This window comes from Netta rufina (genome assembly GCF_964035555.1).
Source record: "Netta rufina genome assembly, chromosome: 4".
Classification (NCBI taxonomy): domain Eukaryota; kingdom Metazoa; phylum Chordata; class Aves; order Anseriformes; family Anatidae; genus Netta; species Netta rufina.
Genome location: NC_140127.1, coordinates 25,594,513 through 25,616,387, shown reverse-complemented (window position 1 = coordinate 25,616,387; position 21,875 = coordinate 25,594,513). Strand labels below are relative to the sequence as shown.

At 36.4% G+C, this 21,875-nt stretch overlaps 1 protein-coding gene across 1 annotated transcript in view; it reads left to right on the top strand.

Annotated features, from left to right (window-relative positions):
* Positions 1-21,875, top strand: part of GALNTL6 (polypeptide N-acetylgalactosaminyltransferase like 6) — a gene marked incomplete at both ends in the record, with an annotated part of 461,783 nt that overhangs the window by 157,531 nt on the left and 282,377 nt on the right. Inside the window, one exon of the mRNA XM_084285866.1 lies at positions 13,032-13,140. Within this exon, the coding sequence (XP_084141992.1) occupies positions 13,032-13,140 (109 nt within the window). The remainder of the gene's footprint in view (positions 1-13,031; positions 13,141-21,875) is intronic.

Below are 21,875 nucleotides of genomic sequence, written 5' to 3'. Positions count from 1 at the left end.
TTCCTTAGAGATAACCCAATTTTTACAAATGTGGAGAATGACATTTTGACCCAAGATATATTGGTTTTTATTTATGTATGTTAATTATGATTTTGCATGGACCTTTGTAAGATCATACAGCAAGTATCATCTGTGTAAGGCTGTGTATATCGTCTAGTAGTTTCTTCTAAGTTTAAGTGTGAATTTGCCCCTCCCAATGAATTTAGAGAGGAAGAATAAGTGCAACTTATTCTCCCCATTTTTTCTGTTCACATATGTACATAGGTGACATACGTACAATACAGTTTTCTTGATTTTTTGAAATCTAAGTTACCTTCTTTAGATCCTACTATTCTAAAAAAAAAAAAAAGTTTTTTATTGGAATTGAAAATAAATGTAGAGGCTTCACCTAAAAACTCTTGAAACTATACCATCTTCTGTTTATAAAATAGCTATCATATTAACACAAATTATGTATTTGTTACTAGTTTATTATGTATGGGATAACCGATTTAAAATGAATAAAGACAATAATTGAAAACAGTTTGTAAGTGAAATGAGACAAAAAGAACTATTAAGAAAAAGCAAATAATGTTGAGTGTTGAGCAAGTAGCCCAAGAAGTTGATTAAAATGCTGGCATTTTTACTTCTGTTTCCCTGTTAAAAATAAATAAATAAATAGTATCGATGAAATCCAAGCACGTGAAGTAGCTTGAGACTAGTGACTGTATAAAATTCTGTTGTTAAATATCCTTTCTGTGGGTTTATCATTTTTGAGCTCATGATACTTGTCTTCACATATGTGTGAGGATTGAGCATTTCAAGAAAGGAAGGATATGTGATGTGGTGTTATTCTCACCTTAAAATGAAGAAAAAGGCAACAGGAGCTGTCATAATATCTTAGTAATAAGATTCTTCAGAACTTCTTCAGTGTTAATTAACCTGTTCCAGCAGTTAAGTGGATTTAGTTAAAGGATCGAAATCTTTTCTAGTATATAAAGGCATTCATGGTATCCTGGTGCTATTCTTCAGCTAGTAAGAGATTAAAACCTTTTTCTCATGTGAAAGGAGTATGCTAAACAATGTTTCTCTACCAAATCTTCCTCAATTTTCTTTATTTTTACAGAGTTAAAAAAAAACAAAAAACAAACAAAAAAAAGAGCAGCAAACATTTTAAAGAAAAGAAAGTAAGTGTGGAAATGTGTATGAGATTGGGAATGGAATGAGCTCAGAATTAAGTAAGATTCAGAAAGCATGATGAGGTGGGAAAAAAAAAAAAAGAAATCCACTTTATTAAAACCAGGAGGAAGGGTTATAGTGCAGCCTGAATAAAATGCAATTTCATATAGGTTTCACATTAAGTGAAACAATTTCTCTAAGTCAGTTTAGGAACTGTTTTTTATCTTTTTAAAAAATTTATGAATTTTAGACATCCCATGTGTTCGACCATGAACGTGTACAGCCACCTAAACTTGCTTTAGATCCAAATTTCATCATGCTGGCGTAAGTAGTAAGACTGCCATCAGCCTCAGTAAACCAGGACTGACTTCACACAAAAATTGTCGTGCTTCCAAAGACCTTGGAAGAGGACAGCTTCGTACTCTCTTAAGGCTGAAGGCTGAACAAGAATGCATACCTGTCAGTTATGTTTAATCAGCTTCCCTTCTGCAGTAGTCTTTGGAGTTTGACTGAAAATCTCTTAGACAGTGGGAAATTTCTGTCCAATGCTGACATAAGGAAAGATTTCTTTGAGAGAGAGAGAGAGTAACAATACATACAGTGGAGTATCAGAAGCCTACTGATAAGAATTGGTGTTGACATTTGAGCTGATTAGTTTGATTCAAGGTCTTCTTTAAAATGCAAGATAAAAATTTGTTTCCAATGTAGGTTCATTACTTCTATTAATCAAAATAGGTTTTGTTTTCTTTAATCTGCTATAACCCAAATTGGAAATTCCAAAATAAGTTATTAATGACACATTTATATGGTATATTTTAATAAATTCTTGAGCTGATGGGTGCAGGAAGGAAGAAGCTCCTAATAGGAACAACGTTATTTTCTGCAACTTATTTTTTTTGCATAAATGTTCACTTCCTAAAATAGATAATCTAGAGTATTTGTAAACAGGTGAGCCCTATTTGGCACTCAGCAAGACAGTGAAATGTTTTCTTTCTCCACACAAACCACAGATTTCGTATGGACATTGCCAAAACCTTTAGTATGCTGAAAATCAATGCTCTTGGAATATGAATTATTTTGTGGCATGGATCAGGGAAGAACTTCAAAAATACTTCATAAACTTATCTATCTGTCTGTCTATTTTTTTGTAAAATGTTCAGTCAGCCGTGTAAAGTAAAAAGTTACTGTGTTTTACCTGTATGAGTGGCTGTTTTGTAGTAAGGTAATTTATCTATAGAGATTAGAATTTAAAGCTCATGAAAGCCTTTATTAAAAAATCTATTACTCTTCTTTTGTAACAATTGAAGAATATACTTGTAGAAGGCTATTAGCTTTTACAAATACTCTGAGAGGCTAAATTAAGTTTCACCTTATATTGTAGGTAAAAAAAATAAAATGGAATATGTTCTCCATTGCTACAGAAACTCAATTTTTGTAACATATTATTTTTTTATTGCTAAAGCATGCAAGATAGCAAGTTTGCCTAAAATAAGTTTCTGTATCTGACCTTTCTATAACAACAATTTTATTACACCAGAATATGCCAAAAATCCATTTCTATTGAAAATATTGGTCAGCTTGGGTTATTTTTAAAAGAAAAGTAATAAATGGTAGCTATTTTTTTCTAATATTGCTGGGTCAGAGGTATCAGATTTGCTGCAAAGTTGTTATCAGTTGTACCACAGAGGTTTGAAGAAAGTTACATTCATGAATAAAATGAAATTTTTGAGAAGTGCAAGGTGCACCAAAGGAAAAAATAGAAAATGCTTCTGATATACTGTTGCATGAGACAACAAAGTTGAGGTTTTCTCATTAAAGACTACTGACTCCTTTAATTTCTTCATTCTGTACAGTTTCTAAAATGTTTTCAGTACTTTATGTGTATTAAAGGATAATAGAGGATGAGCTTTTATTATAGGAAGTTCAAAGGTAAATGATTTTAGATGTATGTTAGCATAAGAAAATCTGGCTATCCATCACTATTGAATGGATTCCTCAAAGTGGGAAACAATTTCGTGCTTAAAACACCTGGCACTTGAATCCTCCAAAACCACTTTGTGTCTTGAGTTGCTGAAGTGGCTAATACAAAACAGCATTCTTTCCAAAGTGAAAATGTACAGACGTTATTCTAAACATGAGGAAAAATATGCTTATCTGAAAAATCTATTAGCAATAAGCTATATCTTTATTACTCATCTTTGCAATATTGAAAACTGCAAGTAGTCAAAAAATTAAACAGTCCCTAAACAGTAAATAGATCTCTCTCACTCCCACCTTCTCTCTCCCCTGTTTTTAAACGATGTTTTAAGAGTTAGCAAAATTATTAACAGCCTGATTCTTTGGCATGGACATTGGGTTTTATTTGTTGATTTTTTTCACTGGTTTAAAGGAGAAGAGAAAGCTTGTGTATATAAAGTACATACTTAAAATTTCTTGTAACTGTATGACAGTTTTTAAAAATAATTAATATCTATCATATAATTAATTCAGGAGTTATTCACAGTTGTCCTTGACATTGTTCGTTGGAAGGGTCTTAATAATCTTCACTTCAAAACTTAAGCAATAGTCATATTGGCAAAAGTCCTGCTGACTATCTTTGAACCTTTCATGTTTTTCAAAGTAAAAATAAATTCCAAAAGAGGCACTCATTAAAAACAAGCAGCATTAAAGTAACTTCAGGTATGATTTTAAAGCTGCTGAAAATTAATAATCAAGTACAGATGTAGACTTTCCTGCAAGGTTACCCTGTTGTGCTGGGAAAGCACTCTTTCTTGACTTTGGCAAGTGCAAGAAGGAAATGAATTGGTCAATTGGCACACTATCAACGTGTGGTTCAGTTCATTTGGAGCTGTCATAGGAGCTCATGTTATTCTAGTTTGGTTTCTTTTCGCAAAGTTGAAATTGAGACAAGTGGAAAATAAAACTTGAAGAAAAGATTGGTTTGGGTGTTGTTTTAGTTATTGAGCAAATCAGTTAGCAGCCTAGATCACCAGGCAGAAAGACGTGGGAGTTGCTTTCTCTGATAATTTTTTTTTATTATGCCATCAGTGCAGATCCTAACTCCTGTCCTGTAGTCATTTAGGAAGCCAGAGTTCACTGCTAGACTTTGTAGGTCACAATTCATGGTGTTCAGGTTCAGCAGGTACACAGGAGTCCAAATTCCTATGGAACTCAGTGCTTTTTATCTCCTTCCCACAGAATGGACCATACCCTTATCCCTCTCCTAAAGAGATGGAGTGTCTGTCTCACGGGGAGAAGCTGAGAGCTGACTCTGTTTAGCTTTAGGAAGACAAGGGTCAGGGGCATAGTATCAGTAGGTATAAACACTTGGAACTGGGGGAGCCAGACCTTTCATAGTTGTACCAAATGAAAGGGCAGTATCTGAAATACAGAAAAATCTGGTTAGACATGCTCTGATGTGCCCAGAAACTTGGTATTCTTTTGTCCCAGTCAGCTGTAATCTTTGGGGGATTTGAATACTTTTGCCTCCATTGCCTGAATAATTCTTAGCAGTTAGGAAAGAAAAATTTCAACTTTCTGGTTGTTTCTCTTTTATAATAATAAGAGATGCTACTATGTAATTTGTTGTTTGTATGACAGAATAGATGAAATTACCCCAATCCTTTTATTGAGGTGATAAAGAATATTTTAGAAATGTTAGATGTTGAAAGAAATGAGGGAAATAGATATAGACATATACATGTTGGGCCTACCCTGCTATATACCAGGGTGGAAAAGCTTAGAATTTTCCTTGGGGTGTCACCTGGTGTATTCAACATAGGAGTTCATGAATCATTTTCCTGATAACTTTTAAAATGTATTCATTTAAAATTTTGTTTCCTGAATGACAGCGCATACCACAAGTTCTTCATGCAGGAATGATGAATGCAAGGCTGTATTAGCGCTAAAGAAGATGTTAGTCTTCTCATCCCTATGTATGTTATTAGGCATTTACAGTCTTGCACAGTTTGACATGATAAATCAAAACTCTCCAGTAGGCAAATGCATCCTTACAGAGTTCTCGTACACCCATTGCTCAAGCATCTGTCCACTGGGTCAATAAATAGGAAGTTGTGATGTTCTTAAAACCCATGTTATAGCTTTTTTTTTTTTTTTTCCTGCACGTTTGTGACTTCATCAATATAACTGTAGTGCAGCAATAACAAATTTTATACCCATCTATAAAATTTCTCAGTCATGAAATGCTTGGGGAGTTTGGTATTTTCTAAATAACCTTATTAACAACTTCAATTTGGAATTTATGGCATGATGTTACTGGCTTGTCCATGATACTCTAGAACCTGAAAGTCTGATGTAAGTGTTTCAGAAATGAAATAACCTTGAGTTATTCAGAGTAAATCAAGTGCTGCCCTTTTTTTGATGTGCTGGGCTAATTATTTCAACTAATGTAAATGTCAGCGCAATGAACACTTATTTGCTGTCGCATAACAAATAAATGGCACGGGAAATCTGAGCATATGAAGAAATTTATCATATCCTCAACTCTATATTGTATCGCGTCAAGTCAAGGATTTAGATGGTGATTTATTTTCATATTTTGGGGAAAAAAAAGTTTTAAGTTTACTTAAAAATAAAGTAAAAAAAAAAAGTAATTAAAAGGCACTAATTATGTGCCTTTTAATTACTTAAAAATGGGAAAAAATAGTGAATTGTCTTTTTATTCATGGATCTGTTCTGATTTTTTCTTCTCATTGAAATATTCTGAGCGTTAGAGCCTTTGCCACCTTCTCTTGTTAGCAAGTACTAGTTGTCTACATTTTACTGCACAACATTTACATCATCCTTAGTGTCTTGCAGCCTAATGAGTGTACTCAGCTTGAGGGCAGTTTGCTTGGTGTGTGTGTTTAGGTGTGTGCTGTAGAGGGAGGTCCCTACAGTGAATGTCCCTCCAGTTCTCCCCAGGCATCTCTGGTGTGTCCCTGAAGTACTGCCCCCAGAGACAGCAGTTTTGGAAGGCGATGGCTGGCCAGCAGCGGTGCAGGACCACCTGGGACTGTCCATGAACATTGCTGGTTGCTCTGTCAGGAAGGACAGCTGCTGCCCACCACCTGCAGTCCGTCCCAGTATCCGCTGCAGCAATTGACCCTTCATAGAGGGACAGAATCCTGGAGAAGGACTCTGAGAAGCATGTAGCCTGTGGGTTCGAAGCTATCAGTGGGTATTTTCAAGCTGTGCATTGCCTGCTCCTGTTATGTTTAGAGAAGATCACGGTGGATCCAAAACACTAGACTTAATACTTTCGTTTTATGGTGATGGGAACTTCGTAGGCGCTTAATGACTGTATTGTCCCTATTCACTCTGAATAGTGCTTCTATACAGGTCTCAGTTATACATGGGAAGTTCAGATGTGAGACCTTTTTTATTTGTTAGTCTAATGCTGAAGAGTTGCAGGGAAGGAGAGCCACCCAGGCAATGGTCAGAGATTAAGCATAAAGGCAGAGATGGGATAGTGTGATGTTTAGATTTTTTTTTTATTATTATTATTATTTTATTTTTTTGCTAGATTAGGCTGCCTTGTAGCAAGCACCTCCTTAGGGGAAATAGTATTTTGGTTTTCCTCCTGAATTTCCTCAGCTGAAACCACACTGCACCATTGTGGATGCTGCTTCTGTTTGGAAGTGGGAGAGCCCTTGACTTCAAATTTTGGGTGTTACATTGCTAATATTTCACTTTAATAGTCTTGTGCTAAAATTTAGCATAAGAAAAAAAGGGAAATCTTTAGGACTAAGTAGTTTTCTTGACTGTTCCACTTATTGGAAAGGAAGCTTCATGAGAATGTTTGTGTTCTTATGCTTGTAATGATAGCAGAACTAAAATTTAGAAAATGGACACCTTGCGATTTTGGGGCTGATTTATAATAGACATATGGTGGTATATCCAATGATACCACCACTTTGAAAAACGATCCTTAGCTTTATTCTGGTAAGTGAAAGGATTTCATTGCTCAATTAATTTATTTTTTTTTTTTCAGTTTTGTTTTGTGTTTTTTTTGTTTTGTTTTGTTTTTTGTTGTTGTTTGTTTGGTTGGTTGGTTTTTCTTTTTGGTTGGTTGTGTTGTGTTTTTTTCTGTTTGTGTTTTTTTTTTGTTTTCTTGTCTAGTTCAATCACAGTAGTTGGTCAGGGCTCATCTGTGTTAGGAAGAGGGAAAAAATAGTGATTTGTCTTTTTTATGCAACACTGTTTAAAAACACTGTACAGAATCTTTTGTTTCAAGAATGAAGGTGAATCAGACAGTGGTTCCCTTTATCTTCTCTTGAAACATCCCTGAAAATGTCAAATGTCAGTGCTTCTATGCCACGTTTCTTTCCCATATGCTTCTTTCCTGAGCAGGAACAAGTGCCTATGTTGTGTGTAAGATTATTTCCTGAAATTCATTAAACAATTGGAAATGGTTATGCTGATCAGCTTTAATGATGTTTTGTTAATGCAGTAGTTGCTTGTATATTGGTGTTCAGCAAAATAACCCTAGAGCTAGTGAGTAAATCCTCAGGCTCAAAGTGAATCTGTAATTATCTCTTGTATTTTTTAGAAAGGTGCATTTCCACTGATATATCATCTTCCTTTGCATGAGACCCATTTAATTGTCTGTCTCCGCAGAGTGAAATTAAAAATAAATGAGTTATTCAATGAAGGCACTTGTTTCTGAGTTTGAGCTTTCAAATGTCACAGCAGAGAAGCTTTTTTTCCCTGTGAGGAATCTAATAGTCTGTGAGCAAGATTTTTTTGATAATTGTGATATTTTTTGGGCTCATCGTATTCTCTGTAATTGAACCAGATGTTGAATCTTCTCTAGAGGAGAAGGATCTTCTGAGTCCATGTAGTACTTTATCAGTCTTGCATCCCCAAAGGTTTGAGGTTAATGTAAAAATGAAATAGTAAGGCAGATGTTGTATGTAATGTTGCTGTAGGTGGGTAATCCCTCTTGGTCCAAAACACTTAAAAATGTGCAACTCACAGCTGCATACTAGTTGTAACAAATGGTTGGATGATAAATTGTTGTAGGATTTTTTTGACATCCAGTCACAATACAGCTCTTTGTATGCAGAGTGACTTTCACTATTTTCATAGTGTTGCAATGATGAAAAAAAAACAGTTCTTAAATTCAAGAGGCTAAGGGCTGTAGAGACCGATTGCACTATTTGTGAGTAACTTACAGAAACGTTTTGGAGGGGAAAACCCTAAACATGTTTCAGCTTGTCTTCTCTGCTGGTTTCTCATTTCCATATAATAACGTAGCACTAAAGAATATGTGTAACTAAAAGTTTGTCTGGTTAAAAATTGTTTCACAAGCCAGTAAGCAATTAGTCACTAAATCCAAGAAGGCAGTAGTGATATTTAATATGACTAAATTGAGTGCTTTTTGCTTTTGAGCACTACTATGAATCTATGGCCTGATTTTTTGAAGCAAAGGAATTTCAGCTGATTTCATTTGGTATATTCACAAAAGAGAAAAGTATTTTAAATATATAGGAATCCAGTTTGCAATGGTCAGACCTTGAATTTAACCATGGCTGTCGATTGAAAGGACACCTAAAACAAAAGCCGATCAAGAGGGCCATGGGAAATCTGGTTGTGTAGGAGCACCTTCAAGCCTCAAGCCTCATGACTCCGACTGCATTGCTTCTGTGTTAGGGTGAAGTGCTTGAGGGTGCCTGGTCCTTCTCTTTTCTTACACTCTGGTTTCCACTGGAAAGAAGCCCTGCTGAATATCTGGGGAGGAACCATAAAGTTCTCCAGTCCTACCATGCCTTTGTGCCTCAAGCATACCAAAGAGTATTCTTGCCTTTTGGTGTACGCACAGTTCCAGAACTATAGACTAAGATTTTACACCAGTGTTGTCGTGTTGTTCCTGTTTAGCTATATGGGAAGTGGGAACATGCAAATACCCAGTATGTGTTTTCCAGCATACCTTGTCTCCCATGATCTGTTGCTCAGTAGTTTACTTAGCCACAGATTAATAATTCTTCTTAAATTTTTCAAATATGGGCTTGAACATAATGTTATTTGATTATTTCTTTAAATGTCTAATCCCAATTTTATGCTGGAAGTGCTTGATAGCATGAATTTTTAATCATCAGTAAGGCTGCATTAATCCTAAAGAAAGGCAACAAAAGGTATTGCTCATTTTAGCATTTATATTTATGCTGGGTGGCTAATGTTACTTCAGTTTAGCCTATCAGTTTATGGTAGAATATGTGTTCAGTAAAATTTCAGATAATCAGGATCTGTTAACACATCTGTGATGGGTTTAAGTGGCAAGGTTTTGGCAGCTGGGGGCCATAGGGTTGGTTTCTGTGAAAAGAATCTAGAAGCTTCCCCATGTTAGATAAGGGCCCTACTGCTGGCCAGAGCCAAGCCAATAAGCAATATTTTTTGCACCTCTGTGATAGCATATTTAAGACAGGGAAGCAAAAACAACAAACAAACAAAAACAAACAAAGAAAGAAACAAAGAAAAAAAACAACACTGCCAGACAGCATCTGGGAGAGAGAGAGGAATGAGAAGGCGCCATGGTCAGTGAAGAAGAAGTGATGGTCAGTGAGAGGTGCTCCAGGCACTGGAGCAGAAGTCCCCTGCGGCCTGTGGTGAGGACTATGGTGAAGCTGGCTGTCCCCCTGCAGCCCGTGGAGTACCATGGGGGAGCAGGGTTCCATGCTGCAGCCTGTGGAGGAGCCCCTGGTGGAGCAGGTGGATATGGCCTGGAGGAGGCTGCGGCCCATGGAGAGCCCCTGCAGGAACAGGCCCCGGGCTGGAGCTGCAGCCTGTGGAGAGGAGCCCACGGAGGATCTGGGGGTCTGGGGGGAGCTGCCACCCATGGGGGGTCCGTGCTGGAGCAGTTTGCTCCTGGGGGATGGACCCCGTGGTACGGATCCATGTGGGAGCAGTTCTTGAAGAGCTGCTGCCTGTGGGAAGCTCCCGCAGGGTTAGTTTGGGAAGGACAGCATCCCGTGGGAGGGACCCCACGTGGAGCAGGGGCAGAGAGTGACCAAGAAAGAGTGGCAGAGATGAAACGATAGGGACTGACAGCAGCCCTCATTCCCCCATTCCCCTGCATTGCTCAGGGGGAGGAGGTGGAAGAGGGTGGATGGGAGTAAGGCATTTTTGGTTTCTTTCCTTTGTTTCTCACTTCTGTAATTTGTTAGTAATAGGCAATAAATCTTACTATCTCCGTATGCTGAGTCTGTTTTGCCCATCACGATAATTGTTGAGTGATCTCCTTGTCCTTATCTTAACCCATTGAGCCCTTGGCATCGCATTTTCTCCCCTTTCCCTTTGAGGAGGGAGAGTGAGAGAGCGGTTGTGGTGGAACTTGGCTGCCCACCTGAGTAAAGCCACCACAACATCCTATATTATGAAGTGACTTTGTATTCAGCTACTCAAAACTCGCCTTGAGATTGACCATGGGATGTGCTGCTGTTCTGTCTTTTGTGTATTTGCAAGCAGCAACGTTATCAAGGAATCATGGGCCTAGCCATTACAGGAGGCAGTTAGTTCATGTATAACAAAACACAATTTTGTTACGACATACTTATGATGTATCCAACACTGTACTTTGGGGTTTGTTTGTTACCTGTTTCCTTCTAGGGCAATGTAGCTTTTCAAAAATTTGAGCCACAACAAGACTTCAGCTTGCTACTTATGTATTTCAGAGTATTTGGATTTATATTTATCCTTCTGCTAGATTAATTTTAGTGAATTTATTTACTTAAGTATATTATGTTTGCAAGAGGGCCTTGTAGTACATTAGACTTGTAAATGTTATCAGGTAAAGTAACTACAAGTAATTAATATTTTTTAAGAGTGTTGCATCAAAATGCAAATAGGCAACAGGAAACCAGCTGCTAACTGTACTACCCAGCTTCCTTTCAGAGTGCTGCAAGTTTGCTATTTAAATCACTGTTTTTAGGGAAAGGGACCAGCACAGGAGTAAATTGTCACAAAAGTGAAGTTTATCATGCTTTTGATAGTTCTGATAGTCTTGAATTCTTACAACCAAGAGATTCACACTGGCTGTGCCCATGTTGAGAAGAGGCAGAAGTTTAATTTAAGTCAATCTGTCTGTGCCTCACTTTTAAAAGAGCCAGTTAATATGCTTTGAAATGGCTAATTTAGGAAGCTGGGCTCAAGAATCATGTAAAACTCTGTTCTACCTTGTGTTTCTGACTTTAAGAAACAAGCTGCTTGATAAAGTTCAAATGGTAATATTATTATTTGAACACAAGAATTATTGAAATTAATGAGTTCATTTTGAGGCCATGAAAGGTTGGATGAAATACTTTTATCAGAATACATGTATCTTTTGTTCTTCAGTTCTTCCAGGTGTGAACCTCTGATGTATGTTAAGACATTAAAAGAAAAACGTTGTCTTGGAGTACATCTGCAAAAGTTGCAATAGAGGAGTGAACCCAGGCTGGATTGTGTTTCAGTAATATGAAATGTAGGCTACCCACCTTCAATATTAAAAATAAAAAAGTAGGTCATGTTAACATAATGAGGTTGTTGTTCCTCAGTAACTCATTTGTTTGGTTCACATGCTTCATACATGAAGAAGCGTCATACATTCAGAGCATCACTCTTACATGTGCCTGAGTTTTTTTGTTGAGATTTCAAAATATTTCTCAGAAGAAGGCTGATCAAATGTTGTTTCCCCAGAACTGCTTTTCAGGTGTGTTTTCACACATCCTTTGAACATGCTTAACAGCATTTGTAATATGCATTATACATATGCCCTTCATTCTGCACAGTATGCCAGTTCAAACCTAGGATTAACAGAATAAGATTTTCTCTGTTACTCGTAAGCAGCAACAAATCACTTCTTCTCTTTCTTCAGCACAGATATGGTAAATCATCTTGTTTGTTTATCAGAATTTGCTACACCTTTTTAAACCACGTTTTTCATAAAGTAAGCGTTTGGAAAATGGCTAATGTTACTTGAAACCTTCTACAGCCTTGTAATACCTCTTACATATCTAAATTTTGTTTACTTCTAATGTACTTCTAATGGTACTTTTCTATTTTATTTTAGTTAAAATACTACCATTTGGCAGAAAGAATGAGAAAAAAAAATTTCAAAGCTCTGGAAAGTTAATTTATGGGAGAATATAAAAGCTCTTCTTAGCTTTATGTGGGAAATTGGAGTCTGGAAAGCAAAAGCTGCATGTTGCATGAATGCTTCTTTTTTGTTTTGCTAGTTGTTTGTTTTGTTTTGTTTTGTTTTGGGGGAGGGGGGCTGATGGGGAAAGGGGTTGTTTGTTTGTTTTTTTTTTTTCTCTTACCACACATACAGATCAACTGATTTGGAAGTGCCTTGGGGGTCTCTGTATTCTGCCTCTCTAAGGCAGTGAGCCTGGCCTTATATGAACAGCAATAACTCATCATTGGCCATTCCAGAAAACTCCAAAGCTAAAGGGAAATGTTGGGAGGTGTTGAGTAACTATAACTCCAATCTTCTAGAAATGAGAATTTAACCAAAAATGAATCGAGGTACTTCCTGAGTTGAAGAATGAGGCATTTTTGACAGCCTGCTGTTTTAGTGGTCCATTTAACATCCATAAACTTCTTGCGTAGTAGCTATAGCAAGGCACTAATAGAAATATTACAGATGTGTTTGACATACTTAAATAAATAACTTAGTTAACATATAAATTCATAGTTTTCTCACAGTATTTGGAGTAGTAGCTTAATTTTCCACAGTCAGGGCTCAGTATTTGCACTGGATAGACTGAATGTTTTGCTCACTAATGCCATATTATCAATGTTGTTCTCTAATAATGCAAACAGTACACATATGTGCATATTTATGTGTGTTGTTTTTTTGTTTTGTTTTGTTTGTTTATTTGCTATTTTTGCAGACAGTTCCATTGGGGCTGGGAGATGGACAGCTGTTCACCTGGACTGATGGATTGAAAAGGAAGGACTGGCATGATTATGAAAGTATTCAAAAAGATGCCATGCGTTCAGGTATACTTAAGTTCAGAGCAAATTTTAAGTGGTTTATTCATTTTTTTTCATATGATTCTTCTTCCTCTTAAGTCAGCTAAAAAGAATCATAACAGTCTGTATTTGCAGCATGTCACAAGGATTGATAATTTTTTGAACTGAGGGGTCAGAACAAACACAAACATCCTATTTCTGAAAACAGCTAAGTGAAAACAAAAATGTGTTCAATGCTGCTAGGTATATAATGACCGCATTTAGGAAATGGGCAAAAATATTGACAATATTTTTCATGTTGAAATCAGTTGTGATACCATTAAAAAAGTAGCAAAAGTGTTGGTTTCCAAACAAAGGGACGTATGTAATAGCTGCAGCTGAGTTGTCTTTAAATCAGTGGAAAAAATCTGAGCCTGATACCTATAACTGTCAAGAATATCCAGGGTTATGATAGGAACAAATTTTGACCCTATTGCCACTGTTGAACTCCAGTCTTTTAGTTGTACTTAGGCTAAAGTTACTTCATTCTGACAATCTAAAATGATGTGAAAATGGAAGCAAATTGTATTTGCAGATGCACTGAAGGACACTTGGTTACATTGAGTAATATAATTTTAACGTACCTTTATGTACTCTAAGCCATATGTGCAAACAAAGGTTTGTGGTCCTCATTCTGTCATAGGAACATGTTCAGAGTTGAATCTTTTGTAATATAATTTACAGCTATTCAGAATAAGATGAATTAAATTAAAAGGAAAGGAAGGGAAACAGCAGTTAAATTGCACCTTAATCAGTGTCTGAAAGTCATTATTTTACAAAGGCCAATCTATTATAAAATGAATCATGCTGTCTTGATCCAACTGTCAGAAGACAGCCAACACCTTCCCCCAAATACTGAATCCAGTTGACAGAGTCGTAGTATTTGGGAAGTGCTTCATTTTGTGAGGTCTTGAGCAACTAAAATATTTCAAGTGCAGATTAATTTTATAAACCGTTTTTTCCTTTATCTTTTGAATTTTTTTGATCACTAACTAAAACAAATGATCCTTCCCTTCTATATGTGCTTAGGAGGAAACAATATGGGGGGAGGGATGAAGATATTTTAGGTGTTATAGGATTTGTCAGATCAGTGTTAATTTTGTTCCAAATTACATATAGGATTAGCGCTTATTCCAACTGTATGTAGAATGACAAGTGTCTTAGAGAATGCACAGACTAGAAGCAGCATATATGTAGAAACTTGTAGAGATGTAGGGAATGTCGCATGTTTGGAATGTGGACCTTTTTGAGAGTAGTGCACTGACATTTTGGCAATGGACTTTTGATTCTTGAATATTTAACGTGAACCCCATGTGTTTTGGAAAATAAATGAAAATACTTATGATTTTCTGATGGATAGCTGTAGAATTACCTCTGAAATGCAAGCCATTGCACGGAGTTGACTAAGAAACTAGCAAAACACGTTATGTAGCATTGTCCTACTTGGGCATTCTATTGCAGTTATAATTTTACAAGTGTGTGAGTATTTTACCAGTTAACTTATTTCCTTGAGAAAAATAACGTATTAAATTCTTCTGACTTATATTTTTATTGGTTTCCTGAGTGTTTGCTGAGTTTGAACATCTTAAAAATCTTTATACAAAATTGTGTCATTATTATTCATTACATTAAACTAACTTTCAAAGTTTTGTTGTTGAAATCATGATATAGTAATGCAAATGCAAAAGTAGAGTACAAAAGTATCTGTGTGCACTCTTTTAGGACATACTATATAATTTCTGTCCATACTAGCAATCAAAATTTTGAAATCAATCTTTTTTTTTTTTTTTTTAATTTACAGTTTATCTCTAAATCTTAGTTTCATGTGTATTGGGAATAGGCATTTCATAAACATAATTACAGAACGGTGCTAACTTGGCTACTTGTTCTCTTGCAAGACCAAAAGTTTTTATCCCCATTTATTCCACAAAATCAGAACTAATGTTCCTGAGTTTGATAGGTGTGCCTTGAAAGGTAATCATTTAATTGTTTTAAAGCTGAAGAGTAAAGTTACAGAATCACAGAATTGTAGGGGTTGGAAGGTACCTCAAAAGATCACTGGGTCCAATCCCCCTGCCAAAGCAGGTTCCCTAGAGCAGGTTGCCCAGGTTAGACATCCAGACAGGCCTTAAATATCTCCAGAGAAGGAGACTCAACAACTTCCCTGGGCAGCCTGTTCTAGTGCTCCATCACCACAAGTCATTTGCAAGAAATGCAGAAAGACTGTACTATTTCTGTTTATTTTAAGTGTTCTAGCTCAGCTTTTTTTGTCTCTAAAATTAGAAATAATCTAGCATCTAAATACTGAAGTGAGTTCATGTTACTTTTGGATTTGTGGGGCTTTATTGGCACCCCTGACATTCAAATGTGTTTTTATGCTGCTTTTACCAGTAGTTCACATTCTTTTAGCATCCTGGTGGTACCAGAGAAGGATGTTGAGACTGAAGTGAATAATGGAGTGGCAAGGCTCTACATGTATAAGCTCCTGATACAGCAAAAACCAAATTAATATTCAAAGGCTCTTGCAGATAAAAAGGCTTCAATAACTGGTACTATTTTTTCAACTTCACTTTACATAGAAATTGCTCATGCTAGATCATTCCAAGATCAGTTTCTTTCAACTGGAAATATTTGGTGAAGCCCCTTTGAGGGGAAAACATGCTTGTGTGCTTCCCACCTAACAAGGGGCATTACAAATGCCATCACATTGTATCTGCTTTTTACTGCCACTGTTCTGCCACTGAGGAGGTGAATCTGGTGTCCACATGTGCTCCATATAGTTTTTATTCAACATTCTTTGATAGTTTAGAGATAGTTGCAAGATCTTCATTGCAGGGATATGTTGCTTTTACACTTGTGAAGAGCCACCTCCAGATTCAGCAGATGGCTGCCTTTCTTCCGATCTCTTTGCCACTCTTATGGTCCCTAGCAAGTGATCCCACCAGCTGGGTTTCCTGGCCATCTATTTCCAGACCAGTGGCCCCACAATCCCAGCTTCAGACCACAACTCAATGAGAGTTGTGTATAGTGGCTAGAAGTTCAGTCTAGTGCACTGATCAAGTCTGTGGTTATCTTGAACCCTCAAGCCCCATTTTAGGTGTCGCGAAAAAACTTTTTTGGGTTAATCCCACTAGGAACCTAATCACCACACAACCATTCTCCCACTTCTTTCCCCTCATCAGGATGGAGGAGTGTAAAGAAAAGAAAAAAGCAAGAAATCTCATGGGTCAATATATAGTTTAATAAACAAAGGATAGAGGAATAAGGAAGAAAAAAATGAGAAAAAAGGGAAACTAGTGGTGCAAGGTAGTTGCTCATCACCTCCCACAAACAGACTGATGCCCAGCTGATTTCCAAGCAATTGCTACCCTCTCCCACGCTGCTCTCCCCTCCATTTTATTGCTGAGAGTGATGTTATATGGCATGAAGCATCCCTTTGGTCAGTTATGGGTTGTGTCTCCTACCACCTTCTTGTCTACCAAATCCTACTTGATGGGGCAACAGAGTTGGAAAAAGAAAAAGTCTTGAGGCTGTACAAGCACATAGTCAAAACGTCAGTGAGTGATCAACACTGTTTTAGTCACAAATTCAAACACAGCATGTATAGGCTGCTGCGAAGAAAGTTAACTGCATTCCAGCCAGATCCAGTACACGTCAAGATCCTTAGAGAAATCTTTGATATAGCCGAAAGAGAGCTGAGCTCTCCACACTCTTTGTCCAGACACTCCATAAATGATCCTGCTTTTCCAGCTGTATTGAAATAATTGAATGTTACTGGAACCAGGTTGTATGGCCTATAAGTAAGGCAACAGTCTGGAAGTCTATAAATTTAAGTATAATTTCCAGTTTTCTCACAGGTATTTCATTTTCTCAGTGACTCAATTTCTTGTCTTGAAAAAAGATAATGCTTTCTAACTCTATCAAGATTATTGTAGGTTACTGTTTCTTACCAGTGGCAAAAACCCAATGCAGTCTTTGGAGACATAACTCCTTAAAAGTTAATTTGTTTGCTAGCCATATTTTTTCTGTACCCTAGTAAAAGTCTGTAAATGAACTTGTGATGTGGGACTGCAGTGCTATCTGTTTTGCACATCACACAAGGTGTAGTAGAATACTCGCAGGTTTCTCTGAGATATGGCCATGATCTTACTGATACTGTTGCACAGATTCACAAAATGGCAATCGGCTCCTACACCTATGCCCAGCTATATTATGTAGTATAGAATACGTACTGTACAGCCAGCATTGAAGGGAAATTGTTGTACAGTCTGCTTGGATTTTGCTGTCTGACCATATGTCCTTTTGATTTACAAAAGAAATATAGGGGAAAAAAAAAAGCATTTTCCCAATTTAAATGGATATGCAGATGAGTTAAAAATTCCCCACTAACAATGCTCCAGATAAAGTTGGCATGTGAGTAATTCCTTCATCTCTAGAAATGATGATGCAATACTGGCACAAATGGTGACAGTTTAATAAATTATTTCTTGATAGTCAAATGCTGCAAGGTCAGCAAAACAGATAATTCAGGCCATCCTAGATTGGTAATTTTCTTGGAAAGAAGAAATGAGTTGTGGATCTGCAGGTCACTTGGTATGTATTATCTGCCAATAATGAAGAGCCTGAAGTCCTAGATAGATATGAAAAGAAACAAATTTACATGATACTGGTGAAAATATTAGTGATTCTGTCAGTATAGATAGAATGCCCATCCTTCTTTAGATAAATTTTATATGAATCATTGCTGAACTATAAATGAATTTTTGTTGAAAAAAGAACATTATGTTGAAATCATCGTGATATCTAGTCTTGATGCTTTCCAAATATGACATCTCAATTTCTTCATTCAAAATAAAATAATAATTTGGAACTTGATTATTTTAAATGTATGTATAAAATAGCTAACCAATGTCTCTTCCCTCTGTTACTGAAAGGAAAGTATGTACCTGGATACACCGCTAGAATAGAATACAACCGTTCAGTTGGACGGGACCTTCAAAGATCATCTGCTCCAGCTGCCTTCAGGGCTAACCAGAACTTAAAGCATGTTATTGAGGGTATTATCCAAATATCTCTTGAGCACAGACAAGCATGGGGCATCAAATTCTCTAGCAAGCCTGTTCCAGTGTTTGACCACCCTCATGGTACAGAATTTATTTTTTTTCCTGATGCTCAGTCTGAATCTCCCCCATTGCAGCTTTGTGCTGTTCCCCTACATTCTGCCATTGGTTCCCAGGGAGAGGAGACCAGCACCTCCTCCTCTGCATTCCCTCCTCAGGAAGTTGTAGGGAGCAACGAGGTTGCCTCTCAGCCTCCTTTTCTCCAAACCAGGCTACCCAAATGTCTTCAGCATTGACTCAGGGTATGACTTCTATCCTTTTTCATACTTTTCTCAGATACTTTGATATTGTTGATTCTATTTGTGAAATTACAGCATTTGATATAGCCAAATTTTTCATCCTATATCGTAGGTTTTAAATTTTCTAATTCTGTCTGGAATCTTCGTTATTCTTTGACCACTATGATTTTCTGTAGAATGCTTTTATCAGGTTAATTGTATATTTTGTGTATGCTATCATGTTTAACCTTGCTTTTTTATTATGAGTTAGAAAAAGCACTGAAACTACTTCTCTATTAGAAATTATTTTGTTGTTTTACTTGAAGCTTCTTTCTCTTAACCTAGTTTTTAATGATGTTTCAATATTCTCAGTCTCTGTGAGTGGAAATAAAACTTTCAAGGGAGGTTTAATAAATTTTGTTGGTTAATTTTGATATATGAATGCAAGAAATCAATAGAGAGAATGTAGTGGAAGGTTGCAGAAGCAGCTAATTGCTATACTGTTAGTAGAAAAGGGAAGATAGCCAATTAGTTCCAGTTACCCAAGTCCTGATTTACTCAAAGGCAGAAGGGAGTGTTTAATGACTTTTAATAAATATACTGCTCATCAGTACAGAATAGACATAGTGAAATCAAAGATATTTTATTCAGTCATCCCAATCACTTCCATTTTTCTCTGAATATTATTCTTTCATTACTTCAAAACCAGTGATTGAAATACAGAAAAAGGAATCTGAAAGTTTACCTTTAAAAAGAAAAATCTTGATGTGATTGTCATAGGTACTTATAAAAGAAAAAAAAAAAAAAAAGGCTGTTTCCATTTTCTGAAGCAACCCATTAAGTCAATCAGATGCTACAATGGAGGGGGAGGGAACAAAGTAAGCTAATCAGAGAAACTGACTTTATTAGAGCAGATGTCATGCCATCATTCTGACAAGAAACCAGCGTTTAAACTAAGCGCTGTTTCTATTAATTTGTTTTCCTCCAGGAATACAACTGATGACATGCCTTGATGAAAAATATGCTTAATTTACATTAAAATTATAAAAACTGTAAACAAATGCAAATCTTCCATCTTTTCTTTTTTTTTGGCAAGTGGTAAACGTTGTCTCACATATATCTGAAAGCATTCTTGTGCTGAAGTTAGCATTGTGAGTGTAAATGTAAATACATGAGTGTATGAGTGTAATGTAAATACAGCTGTGTTAATGATGTGGGTAGCTATTGGTATGTGTGTTAGTCCAGGTACAGCAACAGTGATGGTATCAGGGTAGTGCAAGGCTGCCTGGATCTCTAGATAGAACAGAATTCCTGTATGTTGAAGTCCGTGGTATTACTGTTTATTGACTGGGAAGGTTTCTTCGCTTCATAAGACATTTCCCTAGTTCCCGCTTGTTGTCTGGGGAGGACTCTGAGGAGATGTCTAACAATATTTTCACTTCAGGAGCATGACAACTGCGGTGGTGCCAATGACCACTGATTTCCCAGGCTTTCTGAACAGAACTAGAAGTCTGAGGTACCCTGAATGCTCCTAAAAACTATGAGATTCACAAGAGAGACACGAACATCTAAGGCAGTAATTCAAAAGCATCCATGAGAAGAAATTCTGTTGATTCCACTGCTCTCTTTGTACCCTGGGTAAGACTAAGAGTCCTGAAGAATCTGTCAATGTCATTGTTACTTAATTTCTGAAAGGTATTATGTCTATTTCCATCAAGAAATTCTCTACCATGTGTGCTCATCAATTACAAGTAATAGCATTAATGATGAATTACAGCCCTTCTCAGATAAGAGGAACAATTCAAATGTGCAATTCGTGGGCCTTTAGAGAAGTATAGATTGAACATTTATATTTGAATATGGTGCTATTTCTGATCATGAAAAGCTGTTTCTAAGTATGAGTGATAGCTTTTCCATTGTTAAATACTGCAAAAGGGGAACTGGCAGAATGGAAAAATGGAAACTTTTCAGCAGAACAGAACTGATGGGAAAACAACAAAAAAGATTGGATTTCTGAATAATTGTTGATCAATTCTAGTTGTGACATTAATAGCCTATAAAAAGACATGGAAAGATGACATACCAAAAGTTCCTTAGTGTTGTTGTTTTTTTTTTTTTTTTTGCTTTCATTTTGTTTCACATTGTTAGGGAAAGAAAATATTTCAAAAGGCTGTTTGTTATATACTGTCTTTTTTTTTTTTTTTTTTTTTTTTTTTCCCTTTATATGATGTTTTGGAGATATTTTGGACTACTTGAATGAGTTTGCTGAAATGATTGTGATATCTGACGGCCATTGAAAATTCGCTATAATTGAAGCAAATTTGGGAAATAATGGTAACTGCTAGGGACCTGTGTTTAGAGCTCTAAACATCAATTTTAAAAAAAATATCTTTGTCTTCAAAAGAAATGGGGTAAGGAATTGATAAAGTGACTTCTAAGATTTGGCTGTCAATACTTTTGTTTGACTGTTTAGTTGTATTGCTCCTGTCTGCTAATAAATTATCAGAGGAAAAAACTTCTGCAGTGGGCTGTATCACCCAACGGTTATGCTAACGATTATTGAGCCATTTGCACAGTCTTTCTTTCTCCTATTTATTTATTTAAATAACATGTGGGAGACTTAGGTGGAGGGAAGGAATGAAATTTGTAATTCTTCCTCATATTCAGCAGCATCTTTAATTTTCTGCTTCTTCAAAATGTTATCTTGGCCAGGAGGAAAGGAGTTTAAAGCCCCTTGACCTTTACATGCATCAGCGCAGGCATTCCTACAGATTAGTTCATCAGAGATGTATTAAAATATGTATTATTAAAATATATGTATTATTAAAATACCAAATGATTGTTGCTTACTTAGAACCATTCAGGCAGCACAGACACATAGCAACTGTCCTTCCATGCGTACACGGGTTAATCTTATTGTAAACCAGTATATCTCAGACTAAAGATTCTTGGTTATTTTCATATATTCAGAAGCTGGAGCTTAGAAACAAAACTAAACTAAACAAAGATATTGTAAACAAACCAAACAAGAACCTGAAAAATAAATGACTGGTGATTTTATTTTTTTCCCATCACTTCTGATCTTAGTTCTTCAGAATGAAGTGTGATACAATAATTTCCCCAGACTTTTGTGGTTAGTCTTTATTGTTCTGAACAGTGCCTGTTCTTAGGTTTAGAAGAACTTCTTAAAGCAAAGCTTAGTGCCAGAGTGACTCCAGAAGTTTTTGGGCAACATCATACAGGGGAATTACATAAGATAGGGAATTGCATTTAATGTTGCTATAGGTTATGAAAAAAATAGTTCTGTGATACTTATGCAAAGAACAATAATCAAAGTGGGGGAGGGGGTAGTACATACTATATAGTATATATAGTATATACTATT